This window comes from Lates calcarifer, linkage group LG5, assembly GCF_001640805.2.
Source record: "Lates calcarifer isolate ASB-BC8 linkage group LG5, TLL_Latcal_v3, whole genome shotgun sequence".
Lineage (NCBI taxonomy): Eukaryota > Metazoa > Chordata > Actinopteri > Centropomidae > Lates > Lates calcarifer.
In genome coordinates, this window is record NC_066837.1 from 9,191,764 (window position 1) to 9,211,138 (window position 19,375).

The 19,375-nt window shown below is 42.8% G+C and overlaps 1 protein-coding gene across 2 annotated transcripts; it reads right to left on the reverse strand.

Moving 5' to 3' along the window:
• Positions 1-4,621: 4,621 nt before the first annotated feature.
• LOC108888469 (E3 ubiquitin-protein ligase RBBP6) lies at positions 4,622-19,375 on the reverse strand. 2 transcript variants are annotated; one of them, XM_018684463.2, is made up of 21 exons: positions 18,207-19,375; positions 17,517-17,616; positions 17,236-17,275; positions 14,501-14,542; positions 14,275-14,363; positions 14,069-14,165; positions 13,817-13,959; positions 13,441-13,613; positions 13,091-13,194; positions 12,946-12,999; positions 12,629-12,810; positions 12,458-12,521; positions 12,231-12,288; positions 12,084-12,138; positions 11,671-11,997; positions 11,406-11,501; positions 9,622-11,248; positions 8,665-9,311; positions 8,476-8,546; positions 8,265-8,349; positions 4,622-6,880 (listed from the first exon to the last, which is right to left on the reverse strand). In XM_018684463.2, exons 1-21 carry the CDS (start codon positions 18,370-18,372, stop codon positions 5,815-5,817), a joined length of 5,286 nt encoding a protein of 1,761 aa, XP_018539979.1. In that variant the 5' UTR covers positions 18,373-19,375; the 3' UTR covers positions 4,622-5,814. The 2 variants fall into 2 exon arrangements, with proteins under 2 accessions (XP_018539979.1, XP_018539978.1); XM_018684462.2 differs by having other exon boundaries at positions 12,629-12,999.

A 19,375-nucleotide genomic window follows, 5' to 3' on the forward strand; every position in this document is an offset into this window, starting at 1 on the left:
GAAATTGCCATGACAACCACCTGAGGGCACATCCTGATACGAGGCGCAAACACACACACACACACACATACACAGTCAGTCACATACTGTACATGAACACGTGTGCAGAAACACATGAGCAGTGTGACACTGAGCCTGGATACTCCTTTACTTGACCTGGTTACAGCAGAATAGAGGTATACAAGGAGGTTAACAGGGCAAATACACACACACACACACGACACGGTCAGTGGTGTCAATGTCAACTTCTTCAAGTTTCAGTTTTCAGAGCAGGAGGACAAAGGAGACAGCAGTAATTATGTGTCTCTGTTGACTGTAAATCTGTCCTTCCTTAATGTTTATTTACACCTCAGTAAGCATTAGTGGTACATCTTAACATTACAGCCCATTAATCACAGTGTAAATATGTTCTATATATGGATATATGTATCAATAAAATACAGGTTGTGCAGGAGTGAAGCACAGGAAACGAGAACGTAATTACACTGTAAGTAGCTTTTAAAAGTACATTAAGGAAAACAGGTGATAATAATCTAATATTCTGAGGAAGTGGTTATGGTATATTTAATTTAGAATTACCAGCCAAAAAAAATACACTGCACTAAGTGTTAAGTATTAAAGATAAATAGGTGGTCATTCTTAGGTATACTTTTTGTCCAGAATGAAATATTAGAACAATTGTTGATTAGATTTCCAGAAGTTTTTTACAAATGTTCTTTGTTGTCAGACAAAATCACCTTTATGACATTGGCAAACCTTTGACTTTTCCTCTAGTGCCACCATGAGGTTGACATTAGTGTCTTCAAGTGAAATGTCTCAACAACTTCTGGATGGAATTACCATGAAAATCTGTGCAGACTTTCACACACACCCCCACCCCCACCCCCCCAGGATGATTTGATATAACATTGGTAATTCCTCATCTAACGCCACCATCAGGTCCAAGTACTGGTCATAACAAGTACAAATGCAAATGCCACACACAAATGCCTGCAAAACTAACGACATTCCCATCATCCTCAGCTGTACTCTGTGTTTGGTGCTGATTAGAACATGAAGCTGAGCATGTTAGCATGCTAACATTAGCATTTGGACCTCAGTCACAGCCTCGTGGAATTGCTAACATGTCTGTAGACTCCTTCGCCTTCTTGAAATAACATCCAGTTACCAGTTTATTAGGTACACCTCTCTAAAACTGATGCAATCTAACACAACAGCACACAATAACTCACATCTTCATGAAGGTTATCCATTTTTATTGAAACTGTTTTAGAGAGGTACTGGTTGGTTATGGTCATGTTGAAGGCTGATGTTTGAATTGCACTGCATTATACTGAGAGTTGTTTCCTGTGTTTAGTCTGCCCTCACTGATATAAATAGGGCTGCTGTCTTGTTGTCCTGTAACAATATCACCTTACCCCATATTTACTGAATTTGTGCTCTGTCATTATTATTTTAGTTACGTTTAAATAAGTGTATAAAATATTTACACTGTAATTTGCAGTGTTTAATGTAAAGCATCACAGCAGGACTTTTCATATGTATAAAAAAAGTTACAGTCAGAGTCACAAAAAGACATAAGTAACTTTTTCTCATCAGCTGAACAGGCTGCTCATGCTCAGATATTTTGCTGTATTTTAGGCAAACCACCAGAGGGAATCTAGCATGCAGCAACATTACTGACTCATCCTTTTTATTAGTTCGAGGAATCATAGAAATCTATCAGACAATACATTTCATCCCACTCCCTCCTCTCTCTCTCTCTCTCTCTCTCTCTCTCTTTGTCTTCGCCATGTTTGCGAGCATAAATGGACACTGGTCCATGCCCGATCATGCACACATAGGCAGCGTCTCTCCCTCAGACGTTGTATTAATGACAGAGGAAGAGAGAGTTAGGTTGTGAGCCAGTCAGCGGAGAAGCATCTTTTCTGACAATCGGCAGAAGTGAAGTTGCTTAGCAACCTTTGGCCTCGATGACAGGAAATGATGTCACGCTTGTAGGACAAAACACAAGCAGACACACACACAAACACACACACATGCACACAGAGGCAGATAACAGGTGCACAGGTGCGCGCACGTGTAGACACGCAGACACTCACATGCAGAGTGAACGTTACAGGATGGTAGATGAGGGGAATAATGAGCTGTGATGATAATCTGGGCAGGGGTTGAAACAATATATTAATCTTCTCTAATGGTCTCACTGATCTCTGAGTCCATTAAGTATGACCTTATATATATATATGTACATCTACGCACACACACACACACACACACACACACACACACACAATGCATGGACTAAGCTTTTATGAACTGCTGTTTGAGGTAAAATACATCTGCTGCTCTCTTGTTTCTCAGAGTTCCCCTCAACCCGTCTGTGAACCCATCTCCTGCCTTCAGCCTGTCTCCTCTGATCCACCAGTCACGCCATCCCCCTCCAACTGTGTACACACACACACACACACACACACACACACTTAAAACATGCACACACAGACACACAAACACAAACACAATGAAGCTTATTGCTGTGTGCTGTGGGAGGGAGAGAGAGGTAGTGAAATTGCCGGCTTGTATTTTTGGTGTCAAAACATATGAAAGAAGATTTTTTTTTATCATTATTATTATTATTGTTAATCTGTTTCCCTGCCTGTGTTAAAAGTTTTAGGACTCACAGCGCCACACAGTGTTCAGTCTGTCTCACTGCGCTTGTTTCCGTCTGGGACGGGTTCACTTTAATTATTCAGGTTTGTAAAGAAATGAGCTGTCAAAGACCCTGAGACTCACCATTGTGTCTGAGGAAACTGCTTTCGAGGACATCCTCCGTCCTCGCTGAATAATCCACTTATTTCCAAATATATCTGATGCTCCATGTGCTACAGAACATCTTTGCTCTTTCATCAGTTTTATGTTCTGGTACATGTTGTTTATATCTTTGTCCCTCTCAAACTTTGGGCTTCTTGTAACAAAATATCATCAGTAGCACATAATTAAAAATGTAAGGAGGTTTAGTCATCATGTCCATGTTGCTTTCATTGCACTGAAAATCATTATTCACATCAAAGCCAGTTAATACAAAAATAAATTACCACATAGAAAGCAGTTTTACTCAGTACTTTGATGTATTTTCTTATTTTTGCATCAATGATAAGTTTAGCTGAATATAATAATGTAAGTAGATATTATTTAAGTATTGAATATAGAAACAATATTCAAATTAAAGATGACTGCTGTTCAGAAACACAGATTAAATTAAAATTACAGAGAATGCAAAGGTCTTTGTGTGCTCAGTTAATAATGGTGCTTTACCACCGGTAATTATGCAGAAGAACAAACTGTGTGTGGTTTTTTTCTGTGATCGTTGAAGATGAATTTAGTTTTGTATTTCATTGTCGTCTGTGCACTGACTGAGGGAAATATTTGTTTGACGATCCAAATGAAGAATCCTGATTTGTTTTGGTTGTTTGATGCTGATATGTAGAAATGGCTTTTTAATGTGGAGACTTTTGTTTTGGCGAGAAGATGCTCAGCAGCTAAGACAGAGGACTTTGTGTGCAAAGTAACAATTGAATTTGTGGAAGTGTACATGTCGATGTGTTATGTAGGATTCAATGTTATTGTTAAGTGTCTTGTAGAGGTGCAGGACACTCAAATGAACAATCAATCAATTGATCAAACCATCAATATTAGTTTTATTTTGGTTGAAATGTTATTAACTTGGTGCTTTACCACTACTCAGTCAAAATAAATATTTAATTAGTATCCTGTATATCAAATAAGAAAAACTGTCTTATATTAAGTCAGTTATATAAATATTCTACATGTCCATTCTTTTTATTAATCTATTTGTCTTTAATTTAATCGTCAATGTAAATATTTAACATCTTAATTAAAACAAATACCATTGATTATAAATTAATTTTTGTCCCTTCAAAGCACAGAAAATGGACATTTAAATGACATTAAACTCAGGTCTCAGCAAGTAACATAACCGCTGGTATTTAAGAATACAAAAACACTGAATTGCTCTGTCCAGACATGAACACAGAGGATCAAACACACTCAGATTTGAGGCATGTTGTCTTCCTTAGTAATACTACTGTAGTACCTTAGTTATTGTTCAAACTCATGGTTTATTTTAACTGCAACGCTCGTTCATGTTACATAAGTCAGCGGTTTGATCCACTGAGGTAAACTGTGTTTTACAAAGGAAAATGCCACTTTGTTGTGGACTGTTGAGAACTAGGATTCATCATAATCACTCCTATACCATGTGTGACATTTAAGTTGCTTATATCCCTGAGAGTCGGGCATTACCGTGCACGTTGGTGACGATTTACTATTATCTCACAAGACTGTAGGCTACTTTTTATCCGCGACAGAAAGTGACTGGCGTAAACTCTACACAAAGAATTCAGGATTTTACTGTTTCTATTTTAACCTAGACCCTTCTGGTCTCCAATTCCACATTAAAAATTCAGATTCAAACACCTGAAATACTTAAATTAACCACTTAAAGTCCAAAATGTCTCCACTTAGTCAACGCTGTGCACGTAAACCTTCATCTTTCTGACGATCTGACGAGTTCAAACATTAATAAAGTACGACTCAGACATTTTCATGAGGTCAAAATGTTTTAATTAAAAAAAAAGAAAGAAAAATGAACAACTTATTTGTAAGAGCACCAGTCCTGCAATTTGTCCCATTTCACTTTCACACCATCATACACACATTCACTCGCTCACATGTGACAGACAGCCACTGCACCTTTGGAACAAAAAAAAAAACAACAACAACAACATGCAGACTGATTTGCCATTATTAATAAACACATCCTAGATTTATCTGATCCAGTGTAGCCTGAATGCATAAACATCTGCTTTAACTTAAAGGAACATACTGCTGATTTAAACCATTAATTGCAAATACTGCTAACCATTTCATAAGAGTTTCATAATCTCTCAGGTAGCTACTGGATTTAATAAATGTTTAATTTGGTAGGAACGTTGCTTAGATATGAAATGAAAAATTAATTAAAAGAATTGTGTTGCCTGAATTTAAATTTACATTAACTTAGAAAAAAAGGCATAAACTGAACCAGTGGCTGCCTAAAAGTGAGTTATGAGGTTATCAGCTTTGAAAGTGGTTAGCAATAACAGAAAGTCTAAGGTTTGTAGTTAATGTGCGAGTGCAGTCCTTCAAATATGAGTTTACAACGGCATAGCAGTGAGAGTTAACCAGTATTTTAAGCCTCGAACAGCACAGGAGGATGTGAGAAAAACAAACTGAGGAAAAATTGTCATGTAAAGCAACAGTTCATCACTATTTACAAATGAATCAGAGGCAGAGAAACAACAATTCCTCCTCTACAAAGAAGCAATCACATCCCTGAGTACAGTTTGTTACTCCTATCATTGAGATTCACGGCTGTGTGATCGGTTATTATCATCACCAAGTCCTTTTCTCTCTTCCTTCTCGGCTCTGGGTTGATCACAATAGTGCAGCATGGTATCACCTCCTGGGTTTTTTTTTCCTTTTTCATTTGACCCACAAGTCACCACAGAAAACGTTCACATTAAACATTAAATAAACCTCAACGGCGTTCAGGATGCTGCAGTCCAGACACAAGGAAGTACTGTGTAGGTTTGGAGAGCTGCGGTGACATGAAGTGTTAGAGTATCATCCGCTCCCCTCAGGTGGCACATGGAGCAGCATGCCAGTGTTAGCCGATATTTCTAGATACATCATTACCTCCTCATTAACAAAGAGGGTTACAGATTTTGGCAGGCAGGCTTAGCTTAGCCTCTGTTAGCACGGGGCCTCTTCCTCTGCTTTCTCTGCCTTCTCCTCCTCTTCCTCTGCATCTTTATCTTTGTTCTTTTTGTGTTTCTTCTTCTTGTGTTTGTGCTTGTGCTCCTTGTGTTCTCCTTCTTTGTCCTGGCCACTGTGCTTCTTGTGCTTTTTGTGTTTTTTATGCTTCTTGTGTTTCTTCTTCTTCTTGTCGCCCGTGGAGGCGGTTGCCGGGTCACTGTTGTTGCTGGGGGTGGGGCTGTGGGAGGCTTGGCTGGGGGACAGACTGGGGCTGCCGCTCCTGCCTCTCTCCGGCTCTGAGCCCTCGCCCTCGCTGTAGTCGGGCACGAAGGCGGCCTCGTCTGTCTCACGACCCAGGTCGGAGCACAAGCGCTGTCTCCTGGGCTCTGGGCCTCGACTCTCCTCTCGTCCTCCTCCACCTCTGGCTTCTGCTGCTCTCTCCTCCTTCCCTGACACTCCTCGCCCCTCCTCTCTTCCGCCTCCTCCTCGCCCCTCCTCTCTTGCTGCAGCTCGCCCTTCTTCTCTCACCCCTCTGGCCTCCTCCCTTACAATTTTTGTTTTGGTTGGTTTGTCAGAATTCGCCTGTGCCACCCTTCCACCTTTACCCTCATCCCTTGGTGTTCTCCCTTTCTTCTCCTCCCTCACTCCTCCTCCTCCTCCTCCTCCTCCTCCTCCTCCTCCTCCCCCTCTCCTCTCCTCCCTCACAGCATCCCGGGTTTCACTTCTTACAGGTTTAACCGCATCAGTCTGGGCCTCTCTGCCTCGGCTCCTCTGAGGAACCGGTGAGGGCTCCTTGGGGGCGCTAACTCCATTTTCCTGCCCCTCTTCATCGTCCTCTCTCTCCCACTTGGAACGAGGGGGAGCCTGGATGAGTGGCTCCTCGGGGACTGGGCTGGGGCTGGGGCTGGGGCTGGGGCTGGGGCTGGGGCTCCGGCTGCGGCTGCGGCTGCGGCTGCGGCTGCGGCCACGGCTGTTCACAGGGCTAGACGGGGGTAGCTCTGCAGGTTTAGAGGATGCACTCTTCTGGTCTTTTTCTAAGTCCCGCTTTGTCTCCTGAGTTGACCTGGTGTAAAGAAAAAACATGTTTTAGGTGACTGAGGAACATGATTGGTTATGTACAATCAATCTTCTTCACACAATTAAAAAAACACAACTGTTTTTGGTACAAATACCGAAATGATACTTTTTTTGAGACTTTTTTTGTAGAAAATTAGCATATTAAGCTACAAAGCTTAATCCTACAGCTGCAATTCACATTTTCCTGATTGATTGATTAATCATTTGGTTTAAAAAAAAAAATGTGAGAAAACAGTGGGGAAAAAGTAAAAACCAACCAAAGCCCCAGGTGACATTTCTGAACTGCTTGTTTTTTCAGTCAACAGTAGAAAAACAAAAGATACTCAACTCTCATCATCACACCACACAAAGAAAAGAAGGAAATCCCCACAATGAAAGAGGGTGGAAAAAATGTATTTGGCACTTTGGTACTCATCAATTAATCAATTAAAAATGACTGATTGATCATCAAAATAGGTGTTTGCCAATCAATTAATTGACTTATTGTTTCAGCTCTACTTATTTCATGTAATACAGGAAGCCTAAGGGCCAGTGTACGCTCGATCAGGACTAGTTCCACATTGGAAATCAAATGTGTTTGTAGCTGTTCCAGGGTGAAAAGCTGGTTGTCACAGATAGGGTGAGATGTTATGGGGTGATGGCGCACATCTTCAAATGATTTTGAATAATAATAGTGTTGCATTCAGTTGTTGACAGGAAAAGTGCCAAAGAAAATTGTGTGACAAATGGAAAAAAAAGAGCAGAGAAATGATACCCTGGCTTGTTTCTCACCTCCACACAGCTGGCCAATCACGGCATGAACTGGTTGTGAATGTTGGATTGTCGCTTTCAGAAAGTTATAGAAGTGATCAGACGCCAGTCTCGCTATTCCCTCATCGGAAACACGTGTGAGAACCGGATTTCTGAAGCTATTCAAGCCAGTGTATTGGCCCCTTCTTTTTGGAAAATGCACTTTCACAGTGCATAGGAATACAGATACCATTTACGAAAAAACACGCGTTGCCTAGATTGTCTAAACCCGGGAGCTATTGTTGATTCTGACAACACGTTCAGTGTCAGGGTTTGGTTGCCGAACAGTCGTTTGGTTGGTACAAAGGATTGTGAAACCAAGACAGAAGCCGCAATATTAACGCCAACATTCTCGCAGTACCCGGATACAGAACCACAACGTAGACCCAAAACTACTTTGAACTTTGATTCATGAAGGAAATTTGGTTTGCAGCAACACAAAGATCACAAGAACAACAGGCATCCAAACATGTGAAGACAATGGTAATAAAAAAATTTATAAAAAATATTTAAAAAATATATAACATATTAAAAATGAAAAATCAAATGCTCTGCAAGTAACAGAGGCACAACAGACTCACCTGGTGGCGCTCACAGTGTGGCTTGTCAGAGCCTTTCGGCTGATCCTGGGTTTGCTCTTCACAACGGACCCCTCACCATCTTTCACTGAAGAGGAGGGAGAAGTGATGGACATGCAGGTTTAATACTCATTGCATAATTAAATGGCACAGGACAAAATCAAAGTTATCATCTCGCCACACGCGCATGCACTCATACAGTGATTCCAATTACCTTCTCTGTGAACAGCAGCTGGTTTCTCTCCTGAGGGCACACTCCTCTCTGTTCTGTCCTTGGACACACTCCTGGGGAATAAGAGATTATAATTACACGTATTAACAACTGTGTTTACAGGTAGCACCACCAAAACCATATAGGCATATGGGTGATTGTTTGATAAGAGGAGAAATTCATGTAACAGACCTGTCAGATTTAGCAGCTCTCTCTGACCCTTCACTTCTCTCCTTTGATGACACACTTGGTTTCTCCTGGTGGTCTGCTTGTCTCTTGGTGACGGCTGATTTCTCGGCAATGGTCATTTTATCCAGACAGACCGACCTTCCTGCTCCACCTCCACCACTGGAGTTCTTCCGTTCGGTCCTTGTTGACCTCTCTCCTTCTGTGTCTCTCTCCGCTGTACTTGATGTTTTCTGTGAGCCTGACCCTGAGACCCTGTCCCTCTCTCTGTCGGACGCCACACTTCTGTCTCTGTCTCTTTCTCTGTCTCTGTCTCTGTCTCTGTCTGATCCAGAAGCTCTGTCTCGCTCTCGATCCTGTCCCGAGCTTCTGTCCTGTTCTCTTTCCGAGCCCTGCGGTCTCTCTCCCGCACTCCCTGGTCTCTCTCTAGAGACTCCCCTCTCAGCTGATGCAGACCGCTCCTTTCTTCCAGCTCCTTCTGTTGCACTGCTGGGTCGGTCCTCTTCTAAGATGTTAGCAGCAGCTGATCGGTCTGAGGTGGACGTCGCCTTCTCAGGACCTGATGACGCTCGGTCTGAGGCCGCCGTCTCGGTGCTGCCTTTTCTCCCCAGATCTCTGTTCAGCTTGATTCTCCTCTGGGGCAGCAGCTTCACCTGGAATAGGTTAAAAACACATTAGCTTGACCAGCAGTTAAATTCAAGACTTTTAAAGACCTTTTTTAACGCCACAAACAGTAGAATGCAATACAATATCCATTTCACCTGTAACACAGTATAAAGGATATTAATGAAAACCAATTGTGATGATATGACCCTAGAATTATTAAGTGCAAGAATTTATTAACATTTATGTCACATTTAGATTAATGGTTATGATTATTATGTCAATTGAAAACATAGTAAAACACAACACAGAGATTTTTCTGTATGAATTTATAAACACATCTGAAAATAATGGACCCACCTGCAGGTCCATTAGAGGTCTGATGGGTCCCCGATCTGCATCCCCTCGGCCCATCTCGCGGCTCCCTGGTATGGGAAGGAGACCGGGTCTGTCTGAGGAGGGTGCGAGTCTGTGGAGCGGGGGCTGGTGAGACATGTGAGAGTGGGAGATGCTATCACCACCGCCGCCCCCTATCCCGTCTATCCTCCTCAGCTTTCCGGGGGGCGCTCCGAGCAAAGAGCGGCCCTCCTCTCCAATCCTCCTCCGACTGTCCACTGGAGAGGGAGGCCGATGGAGGAGTGGGATTCCGTGTTGATGGGGGACGGGAAGGAGACCGCCACCTTGCGGAAGATCTCGTCTCCCCCGGATGTCGTGGCTGGGCCGAGGGCCATCATGAAGAGACGGATGAGGTAGAGGTAGGCTCTGGGAGGACAGTGGAGGGGTCTTGAGCAGGGCTGGCCTCACAGCAGAGCTTTTACTCTTTTCCTTTTTCGGGGTAGTTGAGTTGAAATTATCTTCTGGCTTGGGTTTACTGGTCTTTACCGGTTTAGCAACAGAAGAGGAGGAGGATGAGGAGTCTCTCTTTTTGACCACCACTCCCTCTCCAGTCTTTTTCTTCACCTTTTCACTCTTTACCTTCACAGCCTCCGTCTTCACTTTAGCTTTTGGCTTTGGAGCCTTCTCTTTCTTGGTCTTATCAGACGGAGTCTTCGATGTGGCCTTGGTTGAGGGTTTAACGGGTGCAGCAGTGCCTTTAGAAGCTGGAGCTTTAGTAGTTGTGGTGCTAGATGGAGGCTTTGAGGAGATGGGGGGAGTTTTAGTGAGTGAAGGGATTTCGTCCATTGGTTCGTCTCTGACAGGAGTAGCATCACCTCTGTCCACTGACTGGTGTGATGGTTCTGGTTCCTCGCCAGTCTTCTTCTTTTTTAATTTCTTTGTCTTCAGGACTTTAGTGCTGGATTTGGTCCCTGATGAGGAAGAGGATGGAGGGTGGTGAGGGGGAGGACCTCTCTCCTCTCTCCCTCTTCTTCCTCTCCCCTGGGGAGAGTAATCTCTGGATAATGGGGACAGTCTGTCCCTCTCCCTGTCTCTGCTGCCACGACCTCTGTGATGCAGTGGCGGATGCTGGTTGTCATAGTCTTTGTAGTATTTGTTGTACCAGTCTGCATACTCCTTTTCCCACTGTCGATACCTTTCTCTCTCCCAGCGCTCATGACCTCCAGGACTCGGCCCCTTCAGTTCATAAGGCGCTAGCTCTCGAGGAGGAGGCTTCCTTCCACCAGGGCTGCGGCTCCTGTAGCCCCCAGGGGAACGAGACCGTGACCTAGACCTGTAGGGCCCTGCTCCTTCTGCTCCCTCCCAGGCTCCAGCCCGGTAGGAGGGAGGAGAACGTGGCGAGCCAGAGCGTCGATACCCGTAAGACCTTGAGCGGGAGCGGGACCTTGTCCGGGAGCGTCCATAACTGCGACCATTGCGTCTGGAATAAGGGGAGCGGGGATAAGACCGGCCGTGGGAGCGGGAGCGGGAGCGGGAGCGGCTGGGGGAATAAGAGTAAGACCTGGACCTTGACCTGGACCTAGACCTTGATCTTGATCTAGAGCGAGAGTAAGGAGAGCGGCTGAATGGAGAGCGACTGTATGACCGGGATCTAGAAAGGGAAATGGTTGAGAAGAAGAGAAGAAAACAAAGGGAGTAAAAAAAACAATTATGCTTTAAAAAAAAGGACAAATGGCTTGAAGGATTATGCATATGTAATTACTCAAAGAGCTAAAACTAATTTTAATACGTTCTCTTAATGAAGGTACCTGGAATAAGACGGTCTTCGTCTCTTCGGTGGATTTCTGTACTTCATAAGCTCTTTGTGGAAGTCTTTAGTAAATTCATCCAGCTTGGATGTAACTCTGTGGAAACAAAGACAACAACTTTTTAAAACCACTCCTGTTTATAGTTTTTATCTTTCTGAATTCAAAACCTTGACTGATGTAATATTCTTTGTGTTAACACCACATAAACAATCAGGAGCCGCTGCAGCAGTTTGAAGACTCAAAAACAAAAGGACAAATGACTCACTTGTCCTGTCGGTGCCGCGGTCTATAGAAATCATCCTTAGAGAGGGGGGGCTGAGAGAGGGAGGGTGCAAGATGGGTTAGAGGCGGCTGAGTACCGGGGGCAACCCAAGGGGGGTTGAGCCCTGGTGGTCCAGGGGCATAAATAGGCTGGGGCTGGTAACCGATGGCAGGAGGAGCAATAAGGCCGGGGCCAGAGGTGTACGGAGGAGGGTAGGGCTGTGGTGGGGGTGGGTACAGGGACGGGGATGGGTATACTGGAGGGGCAGGTGCAGGAGGTGGAGCTGTCTGGAGGTGAGTTGGGGGGAGCTCTCCTCTACCTCTGTAAGACCTGGTACAAAGAGAGGGACACACTGTGAGGCTGACATATTAGAATACAAACCTTTAATAGATGAGACAGCCCAATAGACGTCTTACCTCTCCCAGTGTCTGCCTCCCCCTCTGTTGGAGTGGTGGGGCCGTGACTGGTGACCTAATAAAGCAGAGAGACCATTTGTTAGCTGCTGAATGTCTTTCCTTCAAGCTCACTTAATCGCCTTAAATGATCTAAATTGAACCTCTTACCTGATGGATGAGACGGCCTTGGAGGTGGCGGGTGGCCAATAACAGGTAGATGGTAGCCCTGTGGAGGAAATCACAGCGAAGGGAAAAAACTCAGTTACCTTTGAGAGAAGTTAGTTTTGTGTGTTCAGGGATGTGTCAACATGTGCTTCGGTTGGACTTATGTGTGTAAGCGAACAGGGGGGGGAGCATCAAACCAGTAAACCATTATCAGATCCAAGCAGACTCACCTGTGATCCACTTTCCGAGGTGCCTGATGAGCCTGGTGTCACAGTAGGTTTTGGATCTGTCTCGCTAAAACAAACAATTAGAGACACATTACGAGTAAGAAACAGCTCCCCGCTTCAAACGTCACTTCATGATTATGTGGTTTCATATAGACTATTTTAGACTAGACTTACCCTGGTGGGGGTGGTTCGCCCTGGCTGGTGGAGTGTATAGGAGAATGGTGGTCAACCACAGGCGCAGGGGCCGGTGAGGCGTCATGACCTTCGACAGCAGCAGCGTGAGGAGGAGTAGGAGGAGTGGGAGCAGCAGTGGTACTAGCAGAAGCGGGTGCGGGTGCAGATGCAGGGGGCTGGGCCTGCGTTTGAGGGACAGTGGGAGAAACGTTCGAATGGGGAGGGTGAGTGACATTGGCCAGCAGTGGATCCTGCTGTCTCGAGTGCAGAGGCCTTGATAACTGAGGGCGCGGCGGCGGCAGTGCTGTGTGTTGGACCTGCTTGCGTGCATGTTTGGTGTAGCCTGTCAAGTTCTTAAAGTTGTTCACAGCCTAGGTGAAGAAAAACAGATGATAATGCTTAAAAAAGACATCATATTTTAGTTTTACTTTAAGTGCAACGTAATGCATTTGAAAGGGTTACCTGTCGAAGAAATTTGTTGGCAATGAGGTTATCTGGTGAAACATCTGACTGTTTGCATGTGAAGCAGACATGCTCCTCTGAGTCCAACAGGGCAGTCCGGATACCTGAAAACAAACAGCTCTTAATTAGATGAAAGCTGACAAGCATTTGAGCAGCAAAAACTGGAAAGAAGAAAATAACTTCTCCTGTACTCTACATGTAATTTAAGCACATCATTTTCTATTTATTTGAGAATGACTTCCCACAGTCACAGAGCTTGAAATTGTACCAGTATACTGTGGAACATAAAAGAACAAATGTAGCGTGGCCTGGGACTGAGATTTTAATGCAGATTACAGGCGAGAACTCACAATCATCGCAGTAACTGTTTCCACAGCAGGGTATAACTACTGCATCTGTCATAAGGTCATTGCAGATTGGACACAGGAGCTCGTCGGGGATTGGGTCTGTATCGTCCTCGGATGATGACTGGTCATGTGGAACAAAGGGAGGACGCTCCTTCTTTCCTTGTGCATACGCTTCCCTGAATTAACATATAGGTTTGTTAATTTCAAAGGCTTTTGTTACCAGCAAAAAGAAAGCAACAATTACAATCTTCAATTTATAGACATGAGGAGGACACAGACACAAGATGTGCTGTGACAAAGGCAAATATGACACAAGTTAAAAGACCTATACAAGCATAATAAATGGTGTGAGTAATAATTTTCTTTAATTAACACATACGCATCTATTGCAGGTATAGCATATTCTCCAGTGCTGGTTAACATGGCTCCTTTGGTGCCAGGTTCTGCTTTCACCATGAAGCTCTGAGGAATGCCCTTACTAATCCTTACTGGCTTCGGACCCTCTACGCTTTTATCCTGGACCTGAAAACATTAAAAACAAAAATGATCATCATTCGAAAACTCCACACCACTACTTTCTTAGAAATTACAATGTGGGGAGGATCAACTTTACATGGCACACGATAATTACCATCAGCATAGGGCACTGCCGAATGTAGTGACCAGCCTTTCCACAACGAAAGCAGGTATAGTGAGCAGGTGGAGGTCCAACTGCCTTCTTGGAGTAACTACAGAGACAAGTACAGTTAATTTTTTAAAGCTATCAGCAGCTAATGAATATTAAATGAATATTAAAACACTGAGCATAAAATATGAGCAAGATGTGTGTGTACTGACTGTATCGGGTCATATTCATGGTTGGACTGAGACATCATGGCTTTAATCTTGTCCTCCTCTGATGCGTTTGCGTCAACCAGGTTAGCAGTCTAAAACACATAATGGAGAGAGGAACACAAAAGAAACAAACGCAGGAACGTCAACTCAACAAGAAAAGAAAAGAACGTATCTGTTCAACTTTGGAGATATTTTCTCGAAGTACAGCCGGCATGTACAGAAACACTACCTTGGCGAGTTGGGCGAGTGACAAAGAAGGAGAAGAATCAGTCTGCAGGAGAATCAGATACAGATATTAAAGGTGTTAACAAAACATCTAATTGATACACAGTGGAAGATAAGAGCCCACATAGTTCCCCACCACATCTGTGTCCAGTCCTTTACAGCCTCCACCTAAGTCCTCATACCAAAACTCAAGGCCTTCACGGAATATTCAAAAGGCATGAAATAATGCAAATACATGAGTGGGCATTTAAAGCTAGGCATGGATTACTAAGCCTGTGCACAATTTTCATCCCTCTACTGACAGCACTGTCATCATGTAGAAAAAGTGACTCCTGTCAGATCCTCATCTACAGCTGTTAAACCTGGAAGAAATCTAAACTATAAAATTAAGAAATTAAAAGTAATCAACAGAAACTGTTGATTTCTAAACAATAAGAGTTTCACACCTGTTAAGTAACTTTACTTTTTAGCAACTGTATTCGACCTGAGAGTAAAGTCTATCCCCAGTCAGGCGATATCAAAGTATTACAGCTTTAAAAAAACAAACAAACAAACAAAAAAAAAATGCAATTTTGTACATTTAGTAGCGAGCTTCAAGAAAGATTTACTGTTGCGAACTCATCCTCAAAGTCTGAAATTTTAAAACGCATCTATGATTGTCACTGCATGGAAACCCTAGAGAACTTCAACACCGCTAAACTGCATAAAAATTAAGCTTTGAAGCAACTTTTACTGCTACTACTCTTCCATATATACAAGTCTAGACCTGCTTATATTCTAAGCCTTTAACCTCTAACGATGGTAATGTCCAAGAGCATCAAAGCTTTCTCTTTTGGGCTTCATCAGCAACTCAAAAATTTCACTACGGGCACATCCATCTATAGAGATCCTATAGCTTCTCCTGCTATTTAGGGAGAGGGCAATTTTCTCAAAGGAATACTTGACATTTAATTTTAGCATGCAGTTTCCCTTCGCCGGGCTGCAGTAATTTAACATTTCTGCACTGGCTTGTCAAAAGAGCTTGTCATAACTGGTAGAGACTCTGATCAAAACCACTTTAAGACTTGCACTCTGTAAACTAATGAGCCAGCAAAGAGCGGTGCCAAGCTGTTCCAATAAAAAGAAAAAAAAATGCAAACACTGTCAAGTGTCAAACAAGCAGGGCTGACGAGGCACAAATGTAGAGATGTTTCTTTAAAAATCCGTGCCCGTTGAACTAACAAGAGCTGTCAAGTATTCCTTCAAACTGTCCCCTAAAACACCACTAAAGAGTGAAGGGTGAAAGAAAGGGATGTCTCTGTGATTCAAGTCAGGAGTCAATGAAGCGCGAGAATTAAGTCTCAAACACGGACAGAGAAAAAGTCTTTTACAACAACAAACAAAAAGGCTGCTCTGCCTAATTCTTGTAAGAAATATCCTACAGTAAATAAAGAAGCGGGCAGGGTGGGTTGTCCGTCATGATATGCAGGGCGTGGAGGAAAAGTCTGGGTATTGCAGAATGCTGTGGAGGGAACACACAGGGATCTGGTGCAAGCGGTTCTGACAATGAACCACTGAACAACTTTATTGACAGGTTCTGCAGCTTACAGCTTACAGGACACACTACACCAGTATACTTCTCACTGCAGCAACCATGGAAGGCCTCCAAAGATTGACAAGACTTTTAGTTTACTGAGAACGTGTCATTTGTGATCATGTCACAACATTTATATGTCAGTGGCCAAGTCACAGCATCTCACTTGTTTAAAACTAGCTTCTTACTGATGCCCCAAACCACAGTTGTAACAGTACACTTTGAACTAGTACCTGCTTCTTTTAAAAAACAGACACTTAAGAATCTGAATTAATTCGAGGCAGTGAAATCTGTAAGCCTTTGAGGTTTACGGGTTATGTGCAGTCCATACTCAGTGCAGCATAGAACATCTTCATGGTGAAATTGTACAGGACAAAACAAATGACATAGGAAAATGTTACTGAACAACAGATTTGAGTATATTAAAGTTTAGCAGGGTAAGCTTTAAAAATAAAAAGCACTGGCGAGTCTCTTCCACTCACACAACTTTAGTCTTGTAATTGTAATCAAAGTTAATTACAATCAATCCTGGCCACACTTTACTTCACTGGGTTCTTAAACCACATGATAAATAAAATATTTTCACAGAAAATAAAATGACAATCAATTATCAATACAAAAATACCATATTTTCCTTTTACAAACCCCTTTAAAAATACATTTTCCCAGCCTGAAGCAGGCTACAAAACCATTTCATTATGAAATACATCATTAACAGATTAAAAGATTAAATGATCAATCAATTATAAAGTGGCAACAGTTCAACAATTGGTCAGTTCAGAGCATTCAAAAAAATGGTGACTAGTCTGTTGTTTCTCTTACCAACCTCATCTCATTCAGCCATAATTTAAAACTTTAATCTGCTAATTTCAGAACAGAAACAGAAAAACCAGGGTTTTTTTTAAAAAAAGAGAGAAACAACAAACTATTTTAACTGTGGTGACTCCAGGAAACCCTCCCCAAAAAAGACATCATATAACATATAGAGGTTGAGATCTCAACACAAATGTGGCCAACACACGGTGAACAGAAGATACAAAGAGCTCAATCATTGTTGACAGAATGTTTTGGAGAAAGGTGACTAAAGCCAGAAAGAAGGGGAGAGAGTGAGAGGTAAGAGGAGGAGGAGGAGGAGAGTGTGTTGTTTTTGGGTTTGTTTTACATACGGGTCTAGAAGATCCCACCACAGCTGTGTCAGAACGATCTCTGTAGGAACAAACACAGTAGAGAAAGAAACCAGTTACTAGCGTATCTCCTGCAGCCAACTTATGCCTGATGACAGGACTAAGTTTTTAACTATAACTGTTCACAGAGAGACCTGTGATCTATACTTCAAACGAAAACTACAGGAATTCCACTGTAAACATTTTAATAACTTTAAATTATTAGTGAGTGTGCTGCTTATCCATGATACCAGTTATAATTTAACATTTTAAGTTATACATACACAATGAACGTCCTGCCAGCAGGTTTTACTCCACCAATCGGAGTACGGCGGACAATCACGGACGAGTGTTTCGGGATGTGGGCTTCATCATCTGTATATTCTACAAAACATGAGACACAAATCATTAGAGAACAAACACACAACATGTTTCATTCAGCAGAATACATAGTATTTATGGAGCTTGAGTGAATATAATTTAACAGATACATTAAGTCAATCAGATGTGTAAAGACATGTCCCATGGGTGCTTTAATTGTTTTCTTGTCACCCATAAGAGCAGACTGAATTTGGAAGTGGACTATTCAGCAAACAAACATCATCTTGTCATTAAATGTTAAAATACAGAAAAAAAAATCTCCTGTGAGACTAGAATCAAGGAATAATTTGCACTGTTTTGACTGAAATTATAATATTTTTAAATATAGATTAGATTATTTTTCTGTCAATTCACTAATCGCTTCAGATCTTCCATAAACCACTTAGAGAAAATATAAAACATAGATTAATTCATAGTGAAAGGAGCCTTTAATATCACTCGAAATATACAATCTAACCCCTTTCTCAGACACGTTTTATCACTAAAACTAATGTAAAAAGGCTATAATGCCCGCCCATCAATTACTGTTACTCCCAGAAATAATGGATGACACGTTAGTCACACATTTTGCAATGTGTCAGCTGATAACATACCCTCTCGAGTCTGCGCATTGGTGATCTGCAGGTCGCAGTCTGTGGCCTTGAGGCGCTCCCGGGCCATAATCTGCCTTTTAAGCTCGCTGAGGGTGATATGCAGCCCATCGAAAGTGACTGTGTTGTAATCCAGTTTGGAAGAAAACTTATAGTGAACACACGACATTTTCACAGGTCTAAGCACTTAATCAAGCACAAGGGAAAAAACACAGGCCTGGTATGATAACAAAATAAAACAGCGTCAACACTGAACACAGGAGGCTAAATCTGGTGACTTTAATAAGTAAACCTTCTTTATATTCGCTGAAACACTGTGGACAAAGAAAGGACTAAAATGGGGAAGGGTTCAGCTCCCAGATGGCGACAGAGTCCTTGTTATTGCCAAAGAAAAATAATCGAGGTGTGAGGCCAGAGCGCCATTGAGTGGCGCCGTGTGCCTCGTAAGTTCTTTTAAAGTCCGATAAAACCCAACAAGATGCCACCAAATCCAAGAGAGTCCGTGTAGCACAATGTAAATCTTTTCTTACAACGATGTCAATGAGGCCAAGTCCGTGGTGAATTGTCCTTGGTGGAAAGCCCAGGGCCGCCGCGCTGCAAGCCGCTAGAGTAGCTAGCAGCGGGCCTCGGGTTCCCTCGACATCAGTCCTTTTGGTAATGTTTTGCCTTCGTTTGTAACAGTTTCTTATTTTTCAAGTGAAAACAACACTACCGAGCCACCACAAAAAGTCCACAAAATTGCGTTAAAGCTTCCGCAACGACTCCCCAAGCTTTACTGCTATTAGACCTCAAAGTGAATATTTATGAAGACGTATTCTACCGTATAAATGTCAGGACTGGCGAGTTAGCTAATGCCAAGGCTAACATGCTACACCTCGAGATTAGCTAACGTTCCCTCTTCGCTAACAAGAGCTAACGGTTACTGCTCAATACTGCTATGCTAACAATGCTAGCCAAGTTAGCTGTCGAATAATCTAACAAAAATCCACCAGTTACGCGGTCAAGACTCAAATGTTCCTCTTCGGTCCACGGTCATTTTCCACCATGAAAAGTGTAAAGTTGAGTATCCTGACGATTCTTCGAGTTTAATCCATAAAATCCTCGTCGGTGATCCAGGCTGCTCGTCCCCTCGCTGTTTCATCAAAATGGCGCAGGACGGAACCGGATGTGTC